The sequence below is a fragment of the Zalophus californianus genome, chromosome 3 (assembly GCF_009762305.2).
Source record: "Zalophus californianus isolate mZalCal1 chromosome 3, mZalCal1.pri.v2, whole genome shotgun sequence".
In the NCBI taxonomy this organism is placed as follows: Eukaryota; Metazoa; Chordata; class Mammalia; order Carnivora; family Otariidae; genus Zalophus; species Zalophus californianus.
In genome coordinates, this window is record NC_045597.1 from 136,482,755 (window position 1) to 136,507,955 (window position 25,201).

Sequence of the window (25,201 nt, forward strand, 5' to 3'; positions counted from 1 at the left end):
GAATTCCTAGTAAACAAATTTTGCTAAAAGAAGGACACTTAGAGAATAGAGCACAAGGTAACAGTCTAAATTAATACTAATTTCCTCTCCTCCCAGTTGTCATCTGTATTTACATACTTGTTTATAACTTAAGTATTAGAGACAGATCTAGAGTTTGTTTACATGTGAATTATGTCATAAGTTAAATAACTAATATTATATCTGGCTGTAATAAATAATAAATGGAAACCAGTGAATTCTAGACTCATTTTTAGTTTAGCGTCAAATAGTAACCTAGAGGAAAAGGAGATTAATGGCCCAGATTTCCATAGAAGGGTATTTACTGCTGAACTGTTTTCACGCTTCCTCTAAGCTCTATTCTTTGGTACAACATTTCTTGATTTTTTACTTGAGATTTAATCTCGACTTAATTTCTTTTTTAATTTAATAGTTAGCTAAATGTTTCTGTGAAAGTGAAATTGGGAAAAATTAAGTGCAATCCTCAAAACTATTTTAAGTGAAATGAGGGCTTAAAACTTGCAACTTCTTCCCATTTGAAATTTGGCCTGCCATGATGCTTTGCAAACTTTTGGTTGTGATTTACTCTGTCATTTATAAATTATGGCAAATATGCTGGAGCCAAACCTGCCATTAAATAAATTCTCACATAATTCCCTACATTCATTTGTTTCACTAATCATTTACCTTCGGTGCAGCACCTACTAATTTTGTGGTATCTGTTTCCTTATTTAAATTGGTCCTAATTTCTCTTTTTACTTCTGTCCTTTCTTTCCTCATGATAGCTTCTCTTGCCTCTTGCTGCAAGAATGTCTGAGGAGTCTTACTTTGAATCTAAGACAGAGGAGTCAAACAGTGCAGAGATGTCATGTCAGATCACAGCAGCAAGTAACGGGGAGGGCCATGGCATGAACCAGAGTCTGCAGGCCATGATGCTGATGGGCTTTGGGGATATCTTCTCAATGAACAAAGCAGGAGCTGTGCTGCATTCTGGGATGCAGATAAACATGCAAGCCAAGCAGAATTCTTCCAAAACCACATCTAAGAGAAAGGGGAAGAAGGTCAACATGGCCCTGGGGTTCAGTGATTTTGACTTGTCAGAAGGTGACGATGATGATGATGATGACGGTGCTGAGGAGGATAATGACATGGATAATAATAGTGAATGAAACCAGAAAGCAAAGTAATAAAATTGAAAATGTTTGGAAAAATGAAAGAAACTTGCTCTCTCAGTCTGTACAAAAACCAGTAAGGAAGTAGAAAACTAAGCACTGAGTTTGTAGGCCAATCACATTTCTATGACAGTCATTTCTTGAATGATTTTACTTTTTTTTTCTGCTTACAGAAAAATGGGGGGCGGGGGGAATTAAGCCAGAAAGGTATATTTAATGAGTCAGCAGATGTGGTGCCTGATTATAGAAATTTGTGATTCTATTACAATATAGTAGTTTTAACTAATTACATTCTGGCTTTTTTTTTTTTTAAACAAATACTTTAACGTTTGTATTTGATTTGATTTCATTTATTTAATTGCTCAAGAAGACTTACATTTTGAAAAAGCACTCTTACCTCCTCTAATTCTTCTTTGACACTGATTTTCCTGTAACACACTACATTTTTTTTCTTATGGTAATACACTGCTCTGTCAGAAATAATTGACAGTGACTACAAAATCTAACAATAAAAAAATTGAGATGAAAGAAGGCTATAACAAATACTTCTTCCGAAATACCGAAATGCCAAGAATTTTCGATCCTTAATGGCACAACTACTCACAATAAAACCTGAGAGATGTTCTCAATAGTACATTGAGAGAAGAAATGCTCTAATTTGAAACCAACAGCAGATGTTGTAGGCTTTCATACCAGTGCTAGTCCTGGAAGCTTCCGAACAACACACTGTCATCTAAGGCTTAGTTTATAAAAGGAGAAAGAGATGGTCTTAAAGGGCTACGTGCAGGCTGATACCAAGTGCTGACACAGACCCGCTGTGCACCCCCAGTGTGGCGTGCACATGTTTGTTTTCCAGAGGGGCAGGAGCATCCTGGGTTCTAGATATATGTATAAAGGTTTTAAAGAGGGAACTAAAAGATTATGAAAGGAATAGCACAGATAAGTTAAACTTACTGAGACAGAAGTACCAGATGAAGGGTCCTTTTTAGATCAAATCCAGCCTTCCAGAGTTTTTTTTTTTTTCCTTTTAACCCTGACTCAGCCATGCCAGTGTTAAACGGAAGTAAATGTAGGTGTTGCTCCAACAACCTAGTTCACCAGAGAAATATTCTCAGAATGTTATATTTGTCAAAGCTTGTTTAAACTGTAAAACACTGATAAAAAAACTACAAAACATTTGTAGTCATATATATGTACGCATACACACACACACAACACGCACGCGCGTGTGCGCACACACACACACACACACACACACACACACACACAGAAAGGCAAAGGCACAAAAACTTTTTTTCACCCTGTATTGGAAAGAAGTGCCATTCATTTGATGATTAAACTAAAATACTTCTGGTGGTTCTTTTTATGGGAAATTTAAGAAAGGATATCATCATAGATATTATCTAATACTATTTCCAACTATATTCAATCATAAAAAGCCTCTTGAAATTTGAAACATGACATGCTTCTAATCCCTATTAACAGCTGAAAAATATCACAAAATGATCAGTATGCTGTGCCAGCTTTATTTGGAGAAAAATAACTATTAAAATGTTCTGGGTGTGAAATGTAGAACAGTCTATATACCACAGTGAGATAAAGAGAAGAATCCGGAGTCAAATTAGGATTCAGAACTGCTGTGTAATCTGTTAAAAATGACTTAACCTCTGTGTGTGTGTGCCTGCTCATTTTTGACATGGGAATAAGAACAGGACCCACTTGAAAGGACTGTTGTAAGGATGAAATGAAATAATACATGTAAAGCGCTTAACACAGTACCAGGCCCATGGTAAGTGGTCAGTTAATTTTAGCCAGTGAAAAGATACTAAAAAAATAAATAGTTACAGTAACCTGGAAAACTAAACTGTCAATTTCAAGTCATGTTTGTTGAGTAGTAGGAGATGGAAGTTAAAGTGAATAGCTTTCAGGATAGATATAAGAGAACATTCTTAGAATATAAACTATATAAACAAATTTAATCTGTTGCTCTTTGAAGCCTATGTACCTGAAGCGTTTGCAGGCCCTGCCTCCACGCACAGACTAAGTAAAAACAGAAGGAACAGGTAGACCTTTTCCCTAGAAGATGGGTTCCCTAGTAGCCAATGGGGTACACCTTCTGTCCATGCAAACATACACAGATACGTGCTCACCGCAAGCTAGTCCTGGCGGCACCCAGGCACGGACACATACAGGCATCCTGTCTGTCTGTGCTCAGCAGAGATGTGCTCCCTCCCTCAGGCTGAGCCCCTCAAGGAGAACATCTGGGAGTGCAGCAGAGAGATGGTTTTCAACTCTTGACTTTGCGGCATGTCCAGGTCACTGTGGTCTAGCAACCTGAAGGAGAGAGCCAAAGAGGAAGCAGTTTAAAAGCCTCTTGCACGTCTTTCTGGGTAAAGATAGTTATTCGTTCCACAGATATTCATTGAGCCCTCTCTCTGTGGCAGGTACTGTTCTAGGGACCAGCTAGAGGGGAATCCATGGAGCATCCATGCCAGCGAGCAGAGAGCCTGACAATCAACAAAACAAATGCCTTATGTTATGTAAACGTGTGACAGGTGCATGCTGAGAAGGGGAGCCGAGGAAAGAGGATCACACACAACACACACAGGGGGGTGTGTGGAGTTTACACCGGGCAGGGAAGGCCCCCCTGACAGGGGAATTCTGGGCTGATGTTGGGATCTGTGCACGTTACATAAGAATGTAAACCCTGTCTCTCATAATAAGAATCATCAGCAAAATTAGAACATAGGAACAGAATGAAACTGACATTTTTCTTCATTTACATATAAACCTATTGTAATTACACATAAAATTTTGGTGCATTAATAAAAGGAGCCAATTAGGGCCAAACGTAAAAGGTAATAGGACTCTCTATTCGCAGACCGAGGTTTACCATTAATTAGGTAAGATCTCCCCGATCTCTCAAGTGCTGCCATTTTCCTCACCAGTATTCCAGAGATGGTTGTAGCTCAATACTCTACCGTGAAGAACCTCAGGGATTTAGGATACAGCAGAATTGAAAGCTTCCATGATAGGTGTGAAATTGTTTTCCACCTGGCATTGTATTCTAATTGCCACACAGCATTATTTTACTCTGTTCCAAATCAGTGTCTTTCTACGGTTTCGAACATCCCTAAAAATCTGAATCATATAAACAGAATTTTAAAGGGTTCTCACTCCCGTGAAGATTATGTAGAAGACTTTTAGACTCTATTAGTTTTATTACTTTTTTTTTTAAGATATTTATTTATTTGAGAGAGAGAGAGAATGAGAGAGAGCAAGCACGAGAGGGAAGAGGGTCAGAGGGAGAAGCAGACTCCCCGCCGAGCAGGGAGCCCGATGCGGGACTCGATCCTGGGACTCCAGGATCATGACCTGAGCCGAAGGCAGTCGCTTAACCAACTGAGCCACCCAGGTGCCCTAGTTTCATTACTTTTTAAAAGAACTGTTTATTACATAGAATTTCTAAAGATGATGTTAATTGTGCAGCTTCTAATTCACTTTTCAGACCAGTATTTGAAATGGCAAATTATTATTATCTTTTAAACATTTCATCTATTTATTTGTAAGACAGAGGGAGAGCACAGCAAGGGGAGCAGCAGAGAGAGAGAGGGAGAAGCAGACTCCCCGCTGAGCAGGGAGCCCGATGTGGGGCTCGATCCCAGGACCCTGGGATCCTGACCTGAGCCGAAGGCAGACGCTTAACCATCTGAGCCACCCAGGCGCCCCTGAAATGGCAAATTATTGATGTTGGATGTATTTCCAGTTACTTGACTTAAAAGAATGTACATTTATAAAGAGAGTAATTAAACACTAAGAAATTTAAAGATTCAAAATGATAAACTCTGTAGTAATAATTGTCAGAGCCATACAACTGAAAATGTAACTACTCTTTTTCATCTTTTTTTCTGTATTCAGAAAGTCGATCATACAGATCTTACACTTTCATCTGGGGCCCCTACTGGTGTTTGCGAGTGCTGGGGCAGAGTTTGGGTTGTCACAGGGACTGGGGGTGGTGTGGAGTGCCCAGCGCTAGGGGCAGCCCCACCCAGTAAAGAACTCCATCCACAATACCAACAGCATTGTCCCTCCCCCCACTGAGAAACTTGCAAAACCTGGCAGTTTGAGTTCTACATCTCATTTCCCACCTAAACAAACTTGCTCAAGTCAAAAGATGCAGTTTCAAAATGACAACTACTATACAATATGAATTTTATAGGTTGGTGACATTTATCTTAAATCCCCACTTGTGGAAAAATGGGTTCTTTCCCCTGAAAAATTCTGGTGGAAACTTTATAAAATAGCAAAATGGATTTGGGGGAGGAGGTCACTCTCCTATGACACTAATTCCAAAATAAAAAAGAAACCCATCACCGAGGGAGGTTAATTTAAAAGGACTTTCTGTTGAAGTAAAGTCATATTTTAATATTCTACATTTCATAACCAAGGGGAAGTGGTTGAAGGCACAGAGCACACTTGTTTTGGATGGTCTGGAAATGTTGAGGGCCGGCGTGCAGCCAGTGATTTTTAACATGCAGCACATTTGTTAGACTTAAGCAACAGCTGAGGTATTCAGAATGGATCCCCATTAAAATCAAGGAATCAGAGGTAAGATGTGGGAGAGAGCCAGAAGGACTTCTCATAGCACTGTGATGTGTACATAACTTTACTTTTCAGCGTGCTGAGCATTTCATAGAAGATCATTTTAAAAGCTACTCTGAGTTAAATATTGATACCCTTTTTGGTTTTTGGTAACACTAGACTCGCTGTGGTCCTGTTAGAACAGGCAGTGTCTCACCACACCACGTTTATGATAGAGCATCATTTTTCTATAATCAGGCACCTTTTGCTGCTTTGGAGTCAGACTGCTTTCCTGTTCTGACTTTAAGCATTGCCAGAGAGAAGAATCTGTTCTGTTCTTTGGGTTGTGGCATAGCCTGCAAGCGGTAGCATTTCTGTATTGGAAAAGGAGTGTGTACCAGGGAACCTGAAGGGCTAGCGCCGTTGCTAGCGCCGTTGCCTCGGGCTGCAACTGAGTTGCATTCTGTGGCCTGTGAGGAGCTCTCAGGCATGTGATTACTGACTTTACAACTAGCATTTTCAGCACCTACATTAATTATTTTACATAATGTGCAGACTAGCTTATCTTTTAATGTGAGATACAATACACTGCACATACTGCTTTTGCACTGTTTTAAAGAATTCTGTACTAAATAATAGGAAATATTTATATTCTTTGAGTGTGCGCTTTGAATAGAGGATGGCATTATCACTTTATTTTTTTAACAAAACCTTTTCTTCAACTATTCTATTACAGTGTTATTCTGAGCAAATACTATGCCATATATCTTGTATAATGTTTTATGGAAGATTACATTTCACTCGTGTGTGGTAAGACTACTCATTATCGATTTCATAGTTGGAATTTGATATTCCAGCACAGAGTCCACAATGTATTCAGAAATCCAAGTTGGTGTCATACATTTCATTTTGATGTGAACTTTTCTTTGCTTTCCTTTGTTTTAAGACTCCATTTTGCAATAAACGTTTTGACAGTAAATCCCTTTGTAATGTGTTGCTGTGTATATTAGATCTTTGTTAGATTGGATTCTCAACATCCTTGGAAGGAATCACTGTCACACGCATCCACACGAATGTGAGCTTTTCTCTCCCAACATCAGTTGGGTATAAATAACGAATTTGCAAAGTGATGGGACAGTCACAAGTTGACTTTTGTTTTTAATCCCCAAAGAACGAAAGGCTTAGAGCTCTCACCCTACAGCAGATACACTGACATGCTAAGAAGGTACAGAAAGCACAAAGGAAATGGTAAACCACGATGTGGTTGGAGATCATTAACTCTTACCTCCGTCTTGCCAAATTCAAACCGTCTTGAAGCAGTGCCTGGCTCCAGCCTCCCTCTCACTGATCTCTGCAAGCCTGGAGCAAGAATTCTGCCGGAGGCATTAGCAAGCTGAATCTATGCCTTTCTCCCGGCATCAGAATCTTGCTGAGCCACCCTCGGAAGGCTCGAGAACTCTTCCCCTCTCCTTTGGACCCTAAAACCATATATGTTGGTTTTGATTAGTTGTCACGTTTACAACTTTTATCCAAGAGATACTTATTTCTCTATTTTGTTTAGCACACCATTTGGGAATTATATACAAACCAAAACACTACAATCCCCCCACTCCCTATAGAGACTAGCCTTAATGCAGGGAAATATTTCTGTAACTCAGTCTATTGTTCCTTGAACTTTTCAAAATGCTCCTTATTTCACATTGGTTTCTGTGATGGGAAAAGGGAATGACACGTTTCTGCAGCTGAATTCAGCTGCCCTGTGAAGACATAAAACTTGTCATGTACCTTCTGTGATCAAATTCAGTTTTAGATTTTCTTCAAGTCATTTTCCTTTCTGCATCATTGAAGCAGGTGAGTGCATGTGACGATTCTGACACATGTCAAGTATTTCAGAGGAGGAGAGGGGCAGTCCTGAGGGAACTAGGGCACGTGGGTACATACAGAAGAGCAGTGATTTATACCCTTGCAACTTAGCCATAATATTAAAACTCTACACATTCAAATGTAGTGTAACTTGCAGGGGTTTGTTTTTTGTTTTTTGTTTTTAAATCTGCTTGGCTCCCTAGAGATTTTAACCGTTGCCAGAGAGAATTTAAGCATTTTAAGCAAAGCTGTTAAGCATTTCCCCTTTATCCCCCGAACATGCGCACGCTGCATCCAGTGCTCCAGTAAGGCAAACATGCCCTCCTTCCCTCCTCTCCCTCCTCCCACTGCCAGTGTTTGGCCTTCTTGCTTCTCCTCACCCAGAATCACTTCTCCATTTCTTGCCCTATAGTACCCAGCTCAAACCACCATGCCTTCTGTTCCCCCATCTTAGTCTATGAAACCCTTGCTTTTCCATGCTAAACCCAGAGAACTGAGCATTTTAGTAAATGTACCTTGCAGTTGTATTCATTCAACATGGTTCAACAAAAACTTACCAAGGATTGTTCGCCAGGCACTGAGGAAACCAGCGTGAAGGTAGCCTTGAACTCCTCCATCCATAATCCATATCTATTTCACCCCCAATTAAATTAAAAGCTGCTTGAAGGGAGGGGCATACTTTTCCTAGCAGGGATTTAAGCATGTGAGTTCAAAATATTTGCAGATTAGAAGGATTAACTCACGTACCCTCTGATTTTTCGAGTAATATTAAAAGCAACCAAATTCAACTTTTTTCAACTCATTCACAGAAAAAAATCTCTGTAACAAAGGTTGAAAGACGCTTTGCCATGTTATCTTATGAGCAATCCAACCATTCTGGCAAGATAAGTTAGTTAAAGCTAATGGCTATGGCAAACTTTAATTCAAGACACAGGACACACCAATTTTTTTCAGATTATGTAGGCATGTCTCATTGAGTCTATGGCCGTGGGCATATACTGAAACGAGTAGCTCTCTGGCTTTGAAAATGATGCAGGCCAACGTTCTTTTGCAAAGGCACCTTTCGTGTCTACACCTGATAGGTTAGTTGAGTTTCCATTATAGCAGACTCTGCAACCTGTTTCTTGGGACAGAGTCCCATCTAACTTGTCTTTCATCCATGGGTCCTAATACTTGGTTAATGCAAATGAGTCATTTGGTTAAACACTTAGAAATTCTCCTGTAAGAAGAAGCATGTAAGTCATCTGATTACCAAAGGGTTGCTTTGGAATTTTCTTTAATAATCATGTGATCTTCATGTTGACTGGGAATTCCAAGGGAGGCTCTGGTTTCTGGCAAACGTCAGAAACTCCTTGACTGCCAAGCCCCATTGAGGGAGGTGCGTGTGCCAGGTACCAAGAGAGGACAGTATCAAGATCTACAGTCCCCCTGCCACAGCTCACCAAGTGCAAGGAATTGTTACAGAGAAGCTGGTGCCCATGGTTGGCTTCTGTGGGCACAATGCTTGGAGCACTGAGAAATTCCCCATAAGGTCAGGAACCTCACCTGTAGGAGGAACCAAGCCAGAGCAGCAGCCGAAAGCTGAAATGGGAAGACAAGGGATAAACCAAAAAGACAATGATGATACTGCTTTTGTTTTTCACTGCGTTCGTATTTCCCATGCAGCTGCTGCCCTCCTTTGAGATTGGCTCATGGACTGAAGACGACGTGGTAAGCCCGCTTCTGTTAACGCCTCGTTTGGCCCGGGCTGGTGGTTCAGACGTTTGTCCACAAGTTACAAATGCAGCCGGAGGGGTCTGGGCCTTAGCAAAGTCTAAGTAGGAGAAGTTGACAAATTCCTTGTTTTTCTATTTTTAATGCAGTAATGATTTAAAATAAGGCCTCAAGAGCAAAGCAAATATCTCTTCAAATCTTACAAGAGGATTCCACCTCCCTATTTGCTCTGAAAGGTATTCCAGAATACTATCATGAATACCAATGACAGTGTTAAAGGAGTGGTCCAGGATACCAAATGAACATTTCTGAAAAAAAAAATCTGATCTTAAATTTTCCTATAATACCAGGGATGGACTTGAACCACAGTGGAGAAAGATCTGGTAAAGGCAGTGCTAGCTGGGGTTCTGCGGACCTGGGTTTCCTTCCTACCTCAGGCCTGTTTGGAAGTGACAGGTTCATCTTTACTCTGGCCTTCCCAAGGAGGAATGGCCGCCAGCTCCCAGACATTCTCTGCAGCCAGAGGGTGAGGACGGATTATTTAAGTCCAAAGGAAGTTCTATACCTTACACTGGGGTAGAAACCCTAAGAGGTAATCCTTCTTAGCCTGTTGCATCTGTTTCTTTAGTGAAAGGTCCACAAAATTCTTGATCAGAGACTTCAGGGGCTTACGCCTGTCCAGGTCCACTTTATATGCTCGAAGTTATCATTATATGAAAAACAGCTGCAATGCTAGGCCGCAGGGAGCCCCTACCCCAGGGGACAGACCGGATGCCACAGGGTACAAATGCACTACTGGAAACTCTTGGGAAGGCGTGTTTACCTAACTCAACCTGGTTTCTGGACTGGGGCATTTTCCTCTCTGCCTAGTGTATTCTGGTGAAGTACGACTATTTTCAGCATTAGCTAACTTCTTTGGCTTATAGTATAGGGTGTAAGAAAACTTGGCACCACTTGTCTCCACTTCTTCCCATTCGTTTGGCCTCCTTGATTGTAAAGTTCCCACCAGCCCTGCTTCACAAGGAAAAAGAACTTAGGGTCTCCTTTTTCATGGGCCTGGATAGAATCTCTTTATCCCCAGCTGCAAAGTTGGCCCATCTCATTTGAGAAGAAATTTTTTAAAAAGCACTGAGCTCTAACAGTTATTTTTAGTCTTTTCTCTGAGGTCGAGTGGTTTTGAAGCCATGTAAATAAAAATCCCAGGGTTAAGGGCTCCCCAGAGAATTGCTGGGACTGGGTCTGGCCTCCCTTCCATCTGTGTGAGAGGCTACCAGTAAACACGTGCCGAGTGAAATTCAGAGACTGAGGGTCATTGGGTCCAACTTCATTCTCTACAGGAAGCTCTGAGCTTTAACCTGTCTCGGGCCACATAGCTACTTCCTGACCAGGCCTAGAACACAGGGCATATTCTGCCCACTCCTCTATCCACCGCTGTGTGGTCCCTGTTCCTCATACAATTCCCGGGTAAACCAGTACCTCTCAGCAACCCCAGGGACCACCAGCACATAAAGAGAAAAATCATTATAAGTAAGAACCTTCTTGAAGGATTTTTAAAAATTTCCCAGATAAGGAGGAAAACCAACATTCCCTTAAGTGTCCCAAGACTTCCACAGGGAGGGATATCTCCTACTTGAAAGCTTAAAGTTTTAAAATCAATAAAGAGAATGTCTTTCATTTTACCTTTGTGGCTGAGTCAGAAATTTACAGTGCAAAATTACAGATATTTTAATCTATTGAAAAGTGTGTTTTACTGTGAAGTCAGCTACTGACCACGTGTGAATCTTCAAAACCATATATGTCCTCTCTTTCACAGTATTTTTGGGTTCAGCAGCTCGTCAGAAAAGGCAAGTGGAAGAACTTAACCTTCTTAATTCATGCAGTTAACTTTGCTCTGGACAGGATTCCTTCTAATGTTGTTCTGCCTTCTAATCCCTTCCTTCAGGAGACTCTTCAGCAGAGATGAGCGTATATGCAAGCTTGTTTAAGGAAAACAACATTACAGGAAAGCGACTGCTGCTTCTGGAGGAAGAAGACTTGAAAGACATGGGCATTGTCTCCAAAGGGCACATCATTCACCTGAAGGTACCTCAGAGAGGGAAGTCAACGATCTTTGCTGAGCACCTACCCTGTAGCAGACCCTGTGCCAGAGGCTGAGGGTACACACGCAAGTGCACTGGCTATTATAATACTGAATACCTCCACACCAGCTGCTAATAGCTGCCATCCCCATGGGACCCCTACTCCCTCCTCATGGGCCAACAGCAAAAGGGTTAACACCTGGCACAGCAGAAGTCACCTAGATACACCTGAGCATCGCTCCATGGCCTCAGGAAATCTCCAGTCTCGTAGAGAAGATAGGCGTTGATCGTGCAAGAATGGTCAAATGACAGTTGTAGGAAATGCCACAAAGAAGGAGTGAGGGTGGGCGAGGACGGCCTTCCGCGGAGAGGCCGAGGCGGAGAGCGGAAGGACGAGCAGCCGCGAATCGGGTGAAGGGGACGCTGGCGAAGAGGTGCTCCAGGGGTACGGCACTGCCGGCGGGGGGAGGCCGCGGTGTGGGACAAAGCTTAGTGTGCCAGAAGACCTGGAAACATGGCGGTGGGGGGCCTGCGGGACTGCCATCCACCCAGGAGGCAAGGAGGCGACCTCATTTAAAGCCAGAGGCTAGGTATCCACTGGGAGTCCCTGAGGATGCTGGACCTGTCCACGGGCTGAGCCAAGCCACCGTAGCACCTCACGTCGTGGGGACACGACTTCAGTTGGCCATGTCTGTCATTCTGACCTGGAACTGACACCACCACGTGGGGATATCATCATTTTCTCAGGAAATCCTAACATGTCCCCTGAAACTGAAGTCTTGAACACTTGCAAAGCTAAACCTGTTTTTGTTGCTGTTGCTTTTTCCTTTTTCTTTTTCTTTTTTTTTTTTTTTTGGTAGTTTAGCAACCAGATCTGTTTGTCTTGTCTTGTTCTTTAGTTACTCAAACCAAATAATTGCTGGCATCTGTGTGGACATTGTTATTAGTCAGAGGTCTGTTTCAAGAGAGATCTTAGGATACAATCAGTTTGTTCCCTGAACCTCCTCAACCACAGCGTGGGTGGATGGAGGAGGGGGCACAGGGTGGAAAGAAGAGAAATCAAAGAAGGAAATGTAGAAAAAGCAGCTTCTTAGCCAAATCCACATCTCACCAAGTCTCTACCAACATACCAACTACTTGCCCCTTTACTTTGGTTAGAGCCACCGATGTGGCCTTTCTAAAGAAATCCCCTCTGAGGTCCAAAGACAACCCATCTACCTCTATTCTGTGGGTCCTGGGCCCATGCAAGGAATAGCCTTACAGCCCCTCAGCACCCACTGGATGATGGCTTAGCCTTAACCACACTGTCTTTTCCCTCTAAGGATATGGGGAGGAAACCTCGTGCATAAACATACATCTCAAAGGCTGGCAAGTAATTTAATCTTGACCTCTGGGGATGGGCACGTCCATCTTGAAAAGCTAAGCTGGCTTAGATGGGCTGTGGTAGGAAAAATTATTTTCTCTAGTGCAGAGAAGTTTCAGGGTTCCAGCAGAGCAATGTGGTAAACCTTGTCCTATTTGGCAGAAGACTTATTTGTCTCTTGATGCCCCCACGTCCCCTTCCCCTCTGCCATCTCTGATAAAGGACCCAACATTCCTTAAGGAGCTGTCAGGAGGAAAGGGGGTGGGCAAGCTGTAAATCACAAAACCATAGTGATTTAAATATCCCGAGTTGGCCTAGGACAAAGTGCCCCCTCTGAGCTGGTTGGTATCATTAGGGCAAGTGATGTCCAAACTTACTATTGTTCAACAAAATGAGGCAATACCTACTAACCGCAAGACTGGGTCTGTGCACATACCGAGGAGAATCCTGCCCTTCAGGAGCGTACGTCCCCAGAGAAGAGAGAAAACGTGTACATACAACTTCTCATAAGAGTCTTGGCAGTTGGGAGCAAAGGAGCTATTCTCTACCTCTCCTTGGGAGGGGCTGTGTGGGGTGGCAAGAGGGAAAACTTCCTGAAGTAGGGTGGACCCCTGAGCTGGATCTTGGAGAAGGGCAGAATTTGAAATGTAGACAGGAGCAGGAAAGGCAAGAATGTGAATCCAGACAGAATAAGGAGTTAAGAGAGAAAGAAACAGAAGAGATTGTAAAGGAGCAGAAAAAACAGGTCCAATGCAAGGAGCAAGAGGTGGTTCTGTCGATGGAAGCCTCAGTGGTGGGTAGGCTTCATGCCACAAAAGCGTGGGAGAGGCGAGGCCAGACCCTGGACAGCTCAGGGGGCTTCAGGCCAGGGGTCTGGAATTAGACCAGCTCTGGAGAGTACTGGAAGTTTTGAGAATTGACATGTTTAAAACTTTGCTTCTGGAAGTTGTGAAGTGGATTAGAAAGGAGAGGCTGGGTTTTGAAAGACCGGTTCAGGGGTTATGAGGCAAAATAATAAGGCCTAGCTAGTGTCATGAAAATGTGAATAGAGAAGGGAAGGATTCCACGGGGAAGAGATCTCTTTGCAGGTTCAAGAAGGAAAGCATTGTGAACACACGCCACAACATGGAATAACCTCAGAACCACCATGTGGAGTGAAAGAAACCAGACACTAAAGGTCACATATTGTAGGATTCCACTTATATGAAATATCCAGAAGATAGGTAAATCCATCGAGACAGAAAACAGATTAGTGGTTGCCAGGGACTGGGTGGAGGAGGGAATGGGGACTGATCACTAATGGGCACAGGGTCCCCAAATGTTTTGGAACTAGACAGAGGTAGTGGTCACAAAGCATGGTGAAGATACAAAATGCTGCCGATTCAGCACACTTTAAAATGGTTAATTTCATGGTAGTGGTTTGCACCTCCATAAATAAATAAAAAGAAGTAAAGCACAGCTGCACGTACACGCCGGACCACGCACAGTCTTCCAGCTGGGAAGCTTTCTCTGTTTGACGGCTGATCCGCCCAGGAAGTAGGAAAAGGAGGAGAGAATGGTGTCACAGATGCCAAAGGTTGAAAAGCTTCATAAAAACAGAGTCTAATGCTGCAGAGAAGCCAAAGAACACATGCATAGAGAAAAAGCCCTCACTGGAAGCAGCTGGTTGGGATGGGGTCAGTGCAGTGGTCCTCTGCTCATGAAGCAGTGTCTGCCTTGAGCTCCAAAAGAAGGAGCAGGCCAATTATCTGTGGGGGAACCCAAGACTCCCCTAAAACTCATGGGTGAGAATGCTTATGCGCATAAAGACAGTTCCCAGAGAGGGGAGTCTCAGAAGTCAGACATATGCATCGTCCACCTGCCTGCCAAAACCATGGCTATGTTACTGGCCACTCGTGGGGGGCTCAGCCAACATGTGGCACTCCATTCAACTCAGCTGGGTCATGGGTATTTCTAACAAATAAGCTTATATGACAGAGAAAGATTAAGGGGAAAGGACGACGGAAGCTTGCTCTGGGAGATCTGTATACACTCATGGCGATATGAGGATAAAGAATGCTTTGAGCTGGGCCTCTGGGGGCAGGACACCAGGTGAATACTCCAGACTAAAGGAGCCCCCCCTCCTGGTACCTGTCAGACATCACGCACACGCACACGCACACACCCGCACACACACACCCCCCACGCGCGCGCACACACACCCCCCCACACCCCCCCCCACACCACCCCCACACACCCACCACCACCCTCCAAGGGTGAGAATGTGCCCTCCATTCTCTGCTCTTTCACTAAGGAAAGCACAGTCATTTCTGGGTACTTTCACAGAGAGACTCTCAGCCCTTATATGGTAGGTCATCAAAGTGAACAGTCCTTCTGCCTACCCTTTTGCCACTCGGTTGCCCCTTTCAGCCTGTCTCAGCACCCTTCTCCCTGTGCCCGGAAGCCTTCATGTGGAGGGACCATGTGGAAGGAATGGGGCTGAATAGCCGTAAGTGTTCATTACATTGTCAAGTGTCAACAGCTTTCATTTCACTTTGAAAAATGCATCTAATTTTTCTCACATTAGCACTTTTTTTACTCTCTACGTGATATGTTCAGTTCACAGAAAAGCTGGATTATACCTGATGAGTATAAAAAAAAAAAATCATAATTTAAATTGTCCTCCTTTCCTTTAAGAGTTCTTTGTACTCCATTGGGGGAGGGCGTGTTGGACACATACCCATAGAAGAGCCCTTACCATGCAGTAAACCCTTTAGCGAGATTTCAGCCTTGATGAAAGTCCCTGGTGATATATTCATGTTCTTTGTTGTTTTTCCCACAGTTACTCAGGGCAACGACTGCATTCTGTACACTAGAACATTAACTTGTCACGAGTATACCCTACCAGGGCTTGAAGAGTGGTTTTATTTATTATGTAGTCTGAGATTTAACATCTTTAAAATATCTTCCTGTTCCATTAAATAATTACAAACTACCTATAACACTTTGAACAATCAGTTTTAGTCTCCGTAGACGGTGGATAGTAACATCCCCAAGATATTTTATGGGCTACATAAATAAAGAATGTCTTTATATGTGCACAGTAATTTTAATCCTCTCGGCACTATTGGATCGTTAATAAAGTCATGTGTTTTGTTTGTTTGTTTTTTTTTACAGTCAGCCATTGAGAAACTAACCCATGATTACCTAAACTTGTTTCACTTCCCACCACTAATTAAGGTAAGAAAGGTTTTTTTTTTTTCTTACCGAGAATGTGCCATTTCATTGATGTATGCACCTGCCACATCCACACCTAAATTTGCCAATGTCGGGAACTGTTGTTTGAAGTGAAATTTAATCTTTATCTAACAAAAGGCCCTTTGAGTGAAGCTTAGGATGTACATAAATTGAACATGCTTGATTCCTGCAAGTTGAAATATTAACAATATATTTGTGATAAGAACAACACGTCACCTTAGTGGCTAGGGGATATAAGTACTAACACTGTGGCTTAGTACAGTGGCCTCCCACCTGTCTCTGGAGACCTTTGTCCCACACATAAGTCACTAAAGGAATTCACACCCTAGGGCTCTGGATTATCTATCACTAGCACTAGGGCGGGGAGGTGGGAGGTTTATTGTTTGAATGATATGTTAGTATATTTGACATATTATTTTGAATATAGTCTAAAGGTATATGGCATATTTTCTTATACAATTAGTAGATATTTGCAATTAATACACAGAACTCTTCTTGCTCACTAACTATGGTTTTCCATCTCTAAGCTCCTGAAGGTTCATTCTGTTCCTCTTCTTGGCCCTTCATCCTCATCTGCTCTAGCAAGCACACAGCTCCTCTCTGGGAATAGCTTGCAAATATCTTGAGTGTTATGAAACTCTCAGAGTGAAGTCTCCTAGTGCATCTCTAGGTGTTAAGTGCATTTCTAGGGTCAAACTGCACAATGCAAGATGCATTGTGAAACCCTGTAAGATGGTGACATTCAGTTTGTCGCTCGTGAGATAAATCATGTGGAAATGTTCTCAAAGGCTTAAGGTGTCGTTTCTCTAGCTTTAAGTAATTGTAATTTGGAGCTTAATCCAAAATAACGAAACGTGAATCAGTAGGTTAGAATGGAAACACTAGTGCTGAGAAATCATCTCTTTTATATGAGAAGTAAAAATAAAAACACAACGTACCATCTAGAATAAATGGTGCTTGGTTTTTCTGTTTTAGGACTCAGTAGATGAACCTAAAGAAAATGAGGAAAAAATTGTGAACCTTGAACTTGTTTTTGGTTTTCACTTGAAACCAGGAACCGGCCCACAGGTAAATCACATTTTAAATCCTTTGGGTAAATTTCAATCTAATTTACTCTTTTTCTCTCTCGGAACTCTGTGGTTTCATATACCTCCCTCCTGCCCCCATCCAGCCGATAACTCAATTCTGAGTAAATTTAGGGGCTTTATAAAACACAATTTGGCTAAAAAGCTGCCAGTCACATATGTAATCCAGTCTTGGGATCTTACTCTTGTTTAGCTGAAGAGTCCTGTGTGAGGCCACCCAAACCATCAAGGAAACTCACAACAAAGCTTGGGGTGGGGTCGGGGGGGTCGGGGCATATCTGAGTGATTGTTCATGCTGCTGGGCTTCGAGCATCCCATCTTCGTATTTTTGTTTTAGAATACTGAAAGTAAAATGACACCGAGAGTAGAACTATAGGCAATATGGAAACCCAAATTACCAGCTCGAAATAGGACAGCAGGGCATTTGACCAGCACTCATTCAGTCAGGCTTTCACTTTATGTTAATTTTAGAGTATGGCACAGTTATTTGACCCAGACGGCAGATGAACTGGAATCACAACAGGTCTATGTTGCTTTGGATTCCTGTAAACAGGTAGTCCTGACGATAACTCCTATTCATTGACCACTTACTGCGTTCCAGACACAGTAGAACAGTACTGAGGTGTGGATGCTACTTCCCCCCCACGTTACAAAGGAGGGACCTGAGGCTCCGTAGGGTCCATGACTTGCCCCAGGGTGAGCGGGCTAGCAAGCAGCAGAATGAGGATTTGAACGCAGGCCTCTGGGACCCCAGAACCAAGCTCTTACCTTCTGCACCACCTGTACCTTTCTTCTGAGGCAGACAAGAGACCTGTTGCGTACAACTCCTTACAGCCCCTTGCCAGCTGCTCCGGCGGGGCTGCTGTAGGCAGAACTGGTCCACGGGCCCGCCGCCCAGCACACCGCACTTATCCCAGGCCGCTCCTGAAACGCGTGCTTGGGAATGACTGGAAGTGGTTGGGAGGGGCTGAGTGTCACCCAGGGCTTCAAAAGATACACGTTCTAGACACCTGACCGAGCGTCCTGCCTGCGCCGGCAGGTCTGCTGGTGCTTCTGCTGAATGGAAATCTTCACCTCCCTAGTTTGCCCCATAGAAGCTGGTTGAGCGAAAACTGCTGTGACTCCAGGTTGCTTGTATACGGACACTTTCCTTTCTTCCCTCGAGGGGGTCACTGTGTATTTGTTCCTGTTGTTAGAAGCAGCTACAGAAAGAGGGCCAGGAGAGGCAGATCCTCTCCCTCCAGCAACAACCAGGCGCCCTTCTCACCCTGAGATTCTGTAGCTGTGGGCACTCCCAAGTCCATGTGATGGCAAACAAATTATATATTTTAACCTGCCTTCTTTGATATCCTCAACTCCAAGGCACTTAGTACTCGCTGTTTAAACCATTTTATGGCTTATAGGTAGTAAAAGAAGAGGGACGAATTCTCTTGAGAGAGACTTGTCAAAAGCAGTCTCAACCAAGAAAATCATTTTCAGTTAACAAGGAAATGACTTGTTAATGTAGAAAACTAAAAAATCCATCTTTTTGGATTTTTTTAACGTGGGTGGTATAAATGATCTTTGAGACCAACAGTGGTCTGTTTTTGGCCACAGTTGTGTAGACTTCTTGAGCCAGAGGTTTTTACAAGGCCTAATGTCACTGCAATTTTTGTCAGTCTGCTGGTACTTGATCATGCCTACAGAGTAATAATTTCAACGATGCATTCAGCAGACATTTACTGAGGATCTGGCTCTCTGCGAGATGGCCAGAATACAAAATCAAAAAGTATAGTCTCCGACTTGCAAGAAGATTGGAAGAAATCTGATTGGAAGAAACAGACAAGATCAATGAATGGTTGTAGTACAGAATGATGCTTTTTTTTTTTTTTTTTTTTTACAACATCAAGCACATCATTCAATGGAAGCACACTGGATGTGCATTGAAAGCAGATGCAGAGAGGGGTCAGAGAGGATCTTAAGGTCTTTTTGGTAGAAGTGAGGCTTCAACTAAAATTTTAAAAACCATTTGGAATTATTCGGTAGGGAGAAGACAAGGAAGGCAAAAGGAACAGGATATGCAAAAGCTCAGAAGCCCAAAGCCGCGAACACACAAGGGAGCTCTTCTTTGGGCGAGTTCCTATGGGACCTCACAACTCACCTCCAGCAGCACTGCCTCTGAGACTTAGCATGAAGCCGGTGAACTAGTGCGGTGAGAGTTAAGGCCAGAACAGTGGCTGGCAACCAGTAAGAGAGCTATCTTCAGTGCTAAACCAAGGAGTGTGAAGAGTTTTAAGCAGGGAGTAGATGGGATCAGATTTCTGTTTTTAAGAGATAGCTCTCAGCAGCACAGGGGAGGATGAACTGGGAAGGACCAGGCTAATGTGAGAAAGACTGGGAGCGGGAAATGCAGACAACCCGGTTAAAGGGGCCGAGGAGAGGAGGCGATGGCAATGCCATGGAAATGCCACGAGTCCAAGGACTCCAAGATGGAACTGATCAGCCTGGGTCACCCGCTAGTAATGAGGGGGAAGGGGGAGGGGCCAGGATGGTGCTGAGGTTTCCAGTGTGGGCAGCTGGACAGACGATATTATAATGTAATAGATCGAGTGAAATGTACAAAGTGGATGTGATGCCCTGGTGCTAAAAGTATAAAGAAGTGACTGGAATGGATGAGATCAACCAGGAAAAGCTTTTTTGGAAGGGGTGAGTTTTGAAACGAGACTTGAAGAGGTTCATGGTCATTTGCAAATAACTTCTTGAATATAGTATTTAAAGCTGATGCTTAGAGAGTGCTTCTTTCTAAAGAGCTCAGGTTATTTCATAAATGTCATCTCATCTATCCCCCTGGCATTTCCGTGAGAGGCGTAAGGTACAGTATTGCCATCACTGATCAGGGAACAGCAAGAGGGAGCTGTTTGAGCAGCCTTAGGTGAGGCGAGGACAGAGCTCAGACCAGAAATTACATCTTGATCATTACCTTCTTCTTAAACATGTGTTAGCTCTCATACCTGACCCAAGATATTTAAGCCATCTGTAAATTTTCATAAAATAATCCTAGAATAAATTACTGTCCAGTTCTAAACTACCCAGTTATGCTAGCCTATATATATATATACCCCAGCATCATGAAACATTTTCCCAAAAATGTGCTTTGAACTGAAATTCCAAGTCCCCACATGAAAACCTTGTTACCTTGACCCTTAAAGGTGGAACCCAAGAAAAAAAGAGACATCCTCAAAATCCCAACTGAGTTCTCATAAACCCATCTTCACAGAAAAGGTGAAGCCTTTCAGTGACTAGAATAGTTACAAGAGGGCACTGGCGCTTTGCAAGTTCTCTCCAAACCTGGGCCTGCAAAGCAGGGAGATCTGCTTGACCATTTCGCCTTTTCTTTTACAAATAAAACGAAAAATGCGTTCTAATTACAGCCACTGGGAATAATATAGGACAGTGACTTTATCATGAAAATGGTAGCTACATTTTCCCATTGCATCTGAGAAGGCCATTTTAGTAACTGACCTGCTAGGAGGAGAGAAAGAAAATACGACCTTGGACACAAATATACAAATACGCGTAGAGGAAAAAGCCTTTCGTTGTAAGACCTGTCAGCCTTTTGTTCTAAGAATTCAGATACAATTCTTTTTTTTTTTTAGCCTCATTTTACAACCAGATGGATTCTGGCACAAAAGTGAGGTTGATTTGCTCAACTGAGGAAAGCCATTCACATCTGAGTGCCTGTATGCCAGCTAGAGTGGCTCAGTGCCACTTCGAGATGCCTTGCTGTGATCCGTCTTCCTGCCACACCCTCTGGAGAGCAGGACCTCAGCAGGCTAAAGCCCCATACATACTTGGAGAATTCTCACACAAATGAAGTAGGCTTTTTTTCTCTCCTTTGTGGGACAAACTAGCAGGGAAAATACGATTGGACCAAATTAAATTAACAATAAGTGAGAATGGTTTTACTCATGTATTTGACCTATTTCTAAAGAATAAATTATTAATTTAAATAATGCTATATGTTGAGGCAACTTCAAGTTGTGCCAGTGGAATTGGCAGAGATGGGGTCTTTCTCAGCTCAAAATTTTCCCATGCTCAGGCTTGAAATGCTTGATGATGATGATTATTTCATACCTCTGCCAGACAGTGTGGTAAGTGCTCTACAAACATTTTTCTCATGTAATTGTTACAAGCCACCGTCCCAGGGAGCATCATCCCTGTATCACTGTCAGGGAGGAACTGAGAAAGGGAGAGGTAAAATTCCTTACCCAGAGGCCCCACCCATTTAGGGGCAGATCCAGTCCAAGGACTCAACCACTGTGTCATACTCCCCTTTCTGGAAAGTATCATCATCCCCCAAAATAGGCATATTGGTAATAAAAAGATAATTTGGGGGGATCACTTAATATTAAATTACCACTTTTTGTGTGTGTGGGAAATGCCTTGTGTTTTGTCATCTAAGGCCTTCTTCGACTTGGCACAGAAGGCAAAAGGCTTCCAGAATCTCACCTCCATGTACCACCCCCTCCAGGGTGGCAACCACCCTTTTTTACTGACATATTCAGCTCCATTGGGTTTATTATTACATCTCGTATAAACTCGCCAGTCAAGAATATTGATTCTGGGGGTGCCTGGGTGGCTAAGTTGGTTAAGCGTCTGCCTTTGGCTCAGGTCATGATCCCAGGGCCCTGGGATCGAGCCCCGCATCGGGCTCCCTGCTCGGCGGGGAGCCTGCTTCTCCCTCTCCCTCTGCCTGCCACTCCCCCTGCTTGTGCTTTCTCTCTCTCTCTCTCTCTCTCTCTCTCTCTGACAAATAAATAAAATCTTAAAAAAAAAAAAGAATATTGATTCTCAGATTGTCAAGGAATAAACTATCAAATCACCCAGCAGTTTTCTCACCAAGAAACTTTCTGAGACTGTGTCTTAAAAATTCAAAAGCAGGGTTACGAAGGAACTATCTGGGGAGTCGTGCATTCCTTGTGCGTGCTGGACAATCACCGACTTTGCCCCTTCCCTCCTTCTCCCCAGTGAGGCGCAAAACTAGTGGGTCTAAGTTGAAAGCCATGACAGTCGGGGGGGAGCCTGGGAAAGCAACACCCCGTCTCTCCCAGCACCCTGGCTCCAGCAGACCCCGAAAGAGAGACAGGCGTCTGGACTCTGGTACTTCCTACCAGAGGACCACCACTTCGGATTTTCTTTTGAGCAGAATTCTGAAGGAGCAAGTGAATGGGGAAGAGAAAGTAAGAGGAACATTTTGAAGGCGTGGAAGCCTTCCAGTAGGCCCCCATCAGAGCAGAAGCCCTTTTCTGTCCGTCCCTCTGGCTCCTTCCACACACCTGACAGGCAGCACCTGGGCCCCTTCTCCCACACCTCACCAGAAGCAATTCAGTCAATGGTTCTGCTTCTCCACTTGTTTCACCTAGAGGTTAGAAGCCCTGCTTTTTACAAATACCTCCCACCTACTACTGTGCTTTCAGGTCTTTATTAGTGGATTGCTTATAAAACGTTGCATTTAATAAACTTAATTGAATCTCCAGGCCCTTTCTCAGAGTACTGTAAATATAAAAAACTGTCAAATAGGGTTTTTTTCCTATTGTATAATTTTTATAAATGGATAGATAAACATGAATAAAATAAGGCACAAAGAAAAGGATTTTGTAAGGAAGTGAAAAGCCAACACTTTTTGTAAATTTCAGAACAGCTACACACTGTACTTTACTTTGCTGTATCTTGCATTTATTAAAAATGCAGTGGAAGGAAGTTTATTTCCCACGACTGACTATCTTTCAGGGGAAAAAAAAATATATGTACACATACGTGTTAGTGTGCCTGAGTATATGAGCTTGCAGTAGCAGGGTTCTATAAGAAATACAACTTTTAATTGACTGCAAAGGAGCAAATGCAGCTCAGAATATGACTGCATGACTTGCTCCGCATTTCTAATAACAGTGGGGCTATGCTTCCCCAAATGGGTCAAGCTGCTGCCTACAGAACCAGAGCAGAACCGCTCAGTACATATTTGCTGATAGACTGAGAGTCACATGTAGAAATGGCACACCAGAAAATGTCTAACAATGGGAGGAAACAGCTCTGACTTGTAGAGTTTGCAGATCGCTATGGTACAAATATTTTTACCACGGCCAATTTCAGGTTACCAGTCTGATGCCACTGAACTTGAAGTTGGGAAGAGGTTTGAGCAACCATCTCGTGAGGGCGGCTCCAGCATACTGTGACTGGATCACTTGTGGGCTTCTTAATCAAGACCCCGAATTCCTTTTAGAAAAGTGAACAGCAAGGAAGTATACATGATAAAATACAGGTTTGACTACATGACAAACACATTATTGTTGGTTTCCAGCTGTAATAATAGGTGTAATTAGCTCACAGAGAGCTCCAGTTTCCTAGTGAATCCATAGTTGACTCAGGTTTCCATGGGTTGCCATTGGTTCATATAGATAGAATGACCATATTGTATGAATCAAAAATTAGGATTTGAGTTTGTCAAGAGCGGGATAGACTTATGGAGACAGAGAAACAAAATTTAAATTTGTGATTGTCTTTTTAAAATGTTCCGTCATAAGAGAGGACATCTCTGCCTTTAGAAGCAGATTTTCCAAAGCCATTGAGGATCACTGCAGAGAGAAGACCTTAATAACTCACCATAACTTGCGTTTTCTGAACCAAAAATTAGGTCTCGAGAATAATCAACTATAACAGGAACTGATTATTTGAAATGAAATTAAAAGCACTGCATCGGAAAAGCAAAGATGTATGACAATTATATCAATCCTGGACATCAGGATTTGGGTTGAGAACAGCTCAACTGGTAAATAATGCCTACTAATTAGGCCAGTGTTGTTGGTCTTTTTTTTTTTTTTCCCAAAAGTCGTAATTTTTGGCATCACCTCTGAAGTCATAGGAAGGGAGGAGAATTTAGCAGTCAGAAAAACTGTTTTTATATTTTGAGTGTCCTGGGTAAAAGTCAATTTGCAGCCCATTTGCCCGCATTTAAAAAAAAGCTTATGCAGTAATTAGGTACGCTAGAACACCTTCTATATTGGTTAAGAAACCCAGTCTTGAGAATAGATTCTTAATTATTCAAAAATCAATAGCAAGACTTACTATTTTTTCTCCAAGATGAATACCTAGTACCTTCCAATTCTAAAGAGAGTAAAAAAAAAAAAAAAAAAAAAAAAAACCCTAAAACGAAAAAGCCCTTTCCAAACATGTCAGCTAACATCTGAACCATTTCAGGTAGTCAAGTGTGTAATGCATCATATGAAAGTATGTCTCACTTGATTTCTTTCACTTTAACATCATCCCTAAAGTCCCTTTTTCATATATAACTCCAATAACAAGCCCCCAAAAGGCAATATAACAACCTATCTCTACTGGTGTCTAGTTGGCACCAATCTGCCCTGACCTTAGACACAAGCCATTGTTAAGGGTATAACGCATTTACATATTTTGCAATAAAACATCAGTTATTTGCATTACTGTGTCAAGTTTTATTTGATTCTTTCACCTAAAAATGACTCATTTTCCTTTCTTGTATTTTAAAAACCAACTACTCTAAGCTTGTTTGAGAATAATCAAAAATTGCCCATTTAGCTAGAAGTCATTTTCTTTTCAAAAGGCAAATGTTATTTAATCTTTCAGCTGTTCATTGTGCCATCATAAATACTTTCTTTTCAGCACAGTTGTGGGGACTGAAATGAGCCCGCTAATTGCCTCCCATTCCGACTGACATGTGGTGGTTTAGTGGAAAGAGAACACAGCGGGGAGAAGGAAATAGAAGGCTGAGAAAATGAGAGCTAATTATTTTCACTGCCTCATGTCAGGCTCTGTGTCAGCCTTGTTTTTACAAACTGGAAGGTTGAGCACTAAATAAAACAAACCGGCGTCATGTTTTTATATACTGGCAGTGTCATGGAAGCAGCTGCACATCTCAAAGACAATATAATGCCTGCGTTCGCATGGACACCATCTGACAGACACTGTGAGCCACGGCTAATGAGGACATCACAGTGGTGCCAAGTGAAAGGTGCTGAATTATGTATGATTCTTCATCAGTACAGCAATAGTCCTGTACATCATTATGAGACATTGTTTTGCTGAAGAGATTAAAACATT

The 25,201-nt window shown here is 42.6% G+C and overlaps 1 protein-coding gene across 6 annotated transcripts in view; it reads left to right on the top strand.

Annotated features, from left to right (window-relative positions):
* Positions 1-25,201, top strand: part of MAP3K20 (mitogen-activated protein kinase kinase kinase 20) — a 177,979-nt gene that overhangs the window by 131,735 nt on the left and 21,043 nt on the right. For 5 of the 6 annotated variants that reach the window (XM_027588489.2, XM_027588490.2, XM_027588487.2 and 2 more), the window contains 5 exons: positions 9,279-9,323; positions 11,140-11,170; positions 11,269-11,408; positions 15,924-15,986; positions 16,980-17,072. In XM_027588489.2, the coding sequence (XP_027444290.1) occupies positions 9,279-9,323; positions 11,140-11,170; positions 11,269-11,408; positions 15,924-15,986; positions 16,980-17,072 (372 nt within the window). Of the gene's footprint in view, positions 1-782; positions 6,730-9,278; positions 9,324-11,139; positions 11,171-11,268; positions 11,409-15,923; positions 15,987-16,979; positions 17,073-25,201 lie in introns of those variants that run through there. The other variant, XM_027588491.2, reaches the window with a different exon arrangement.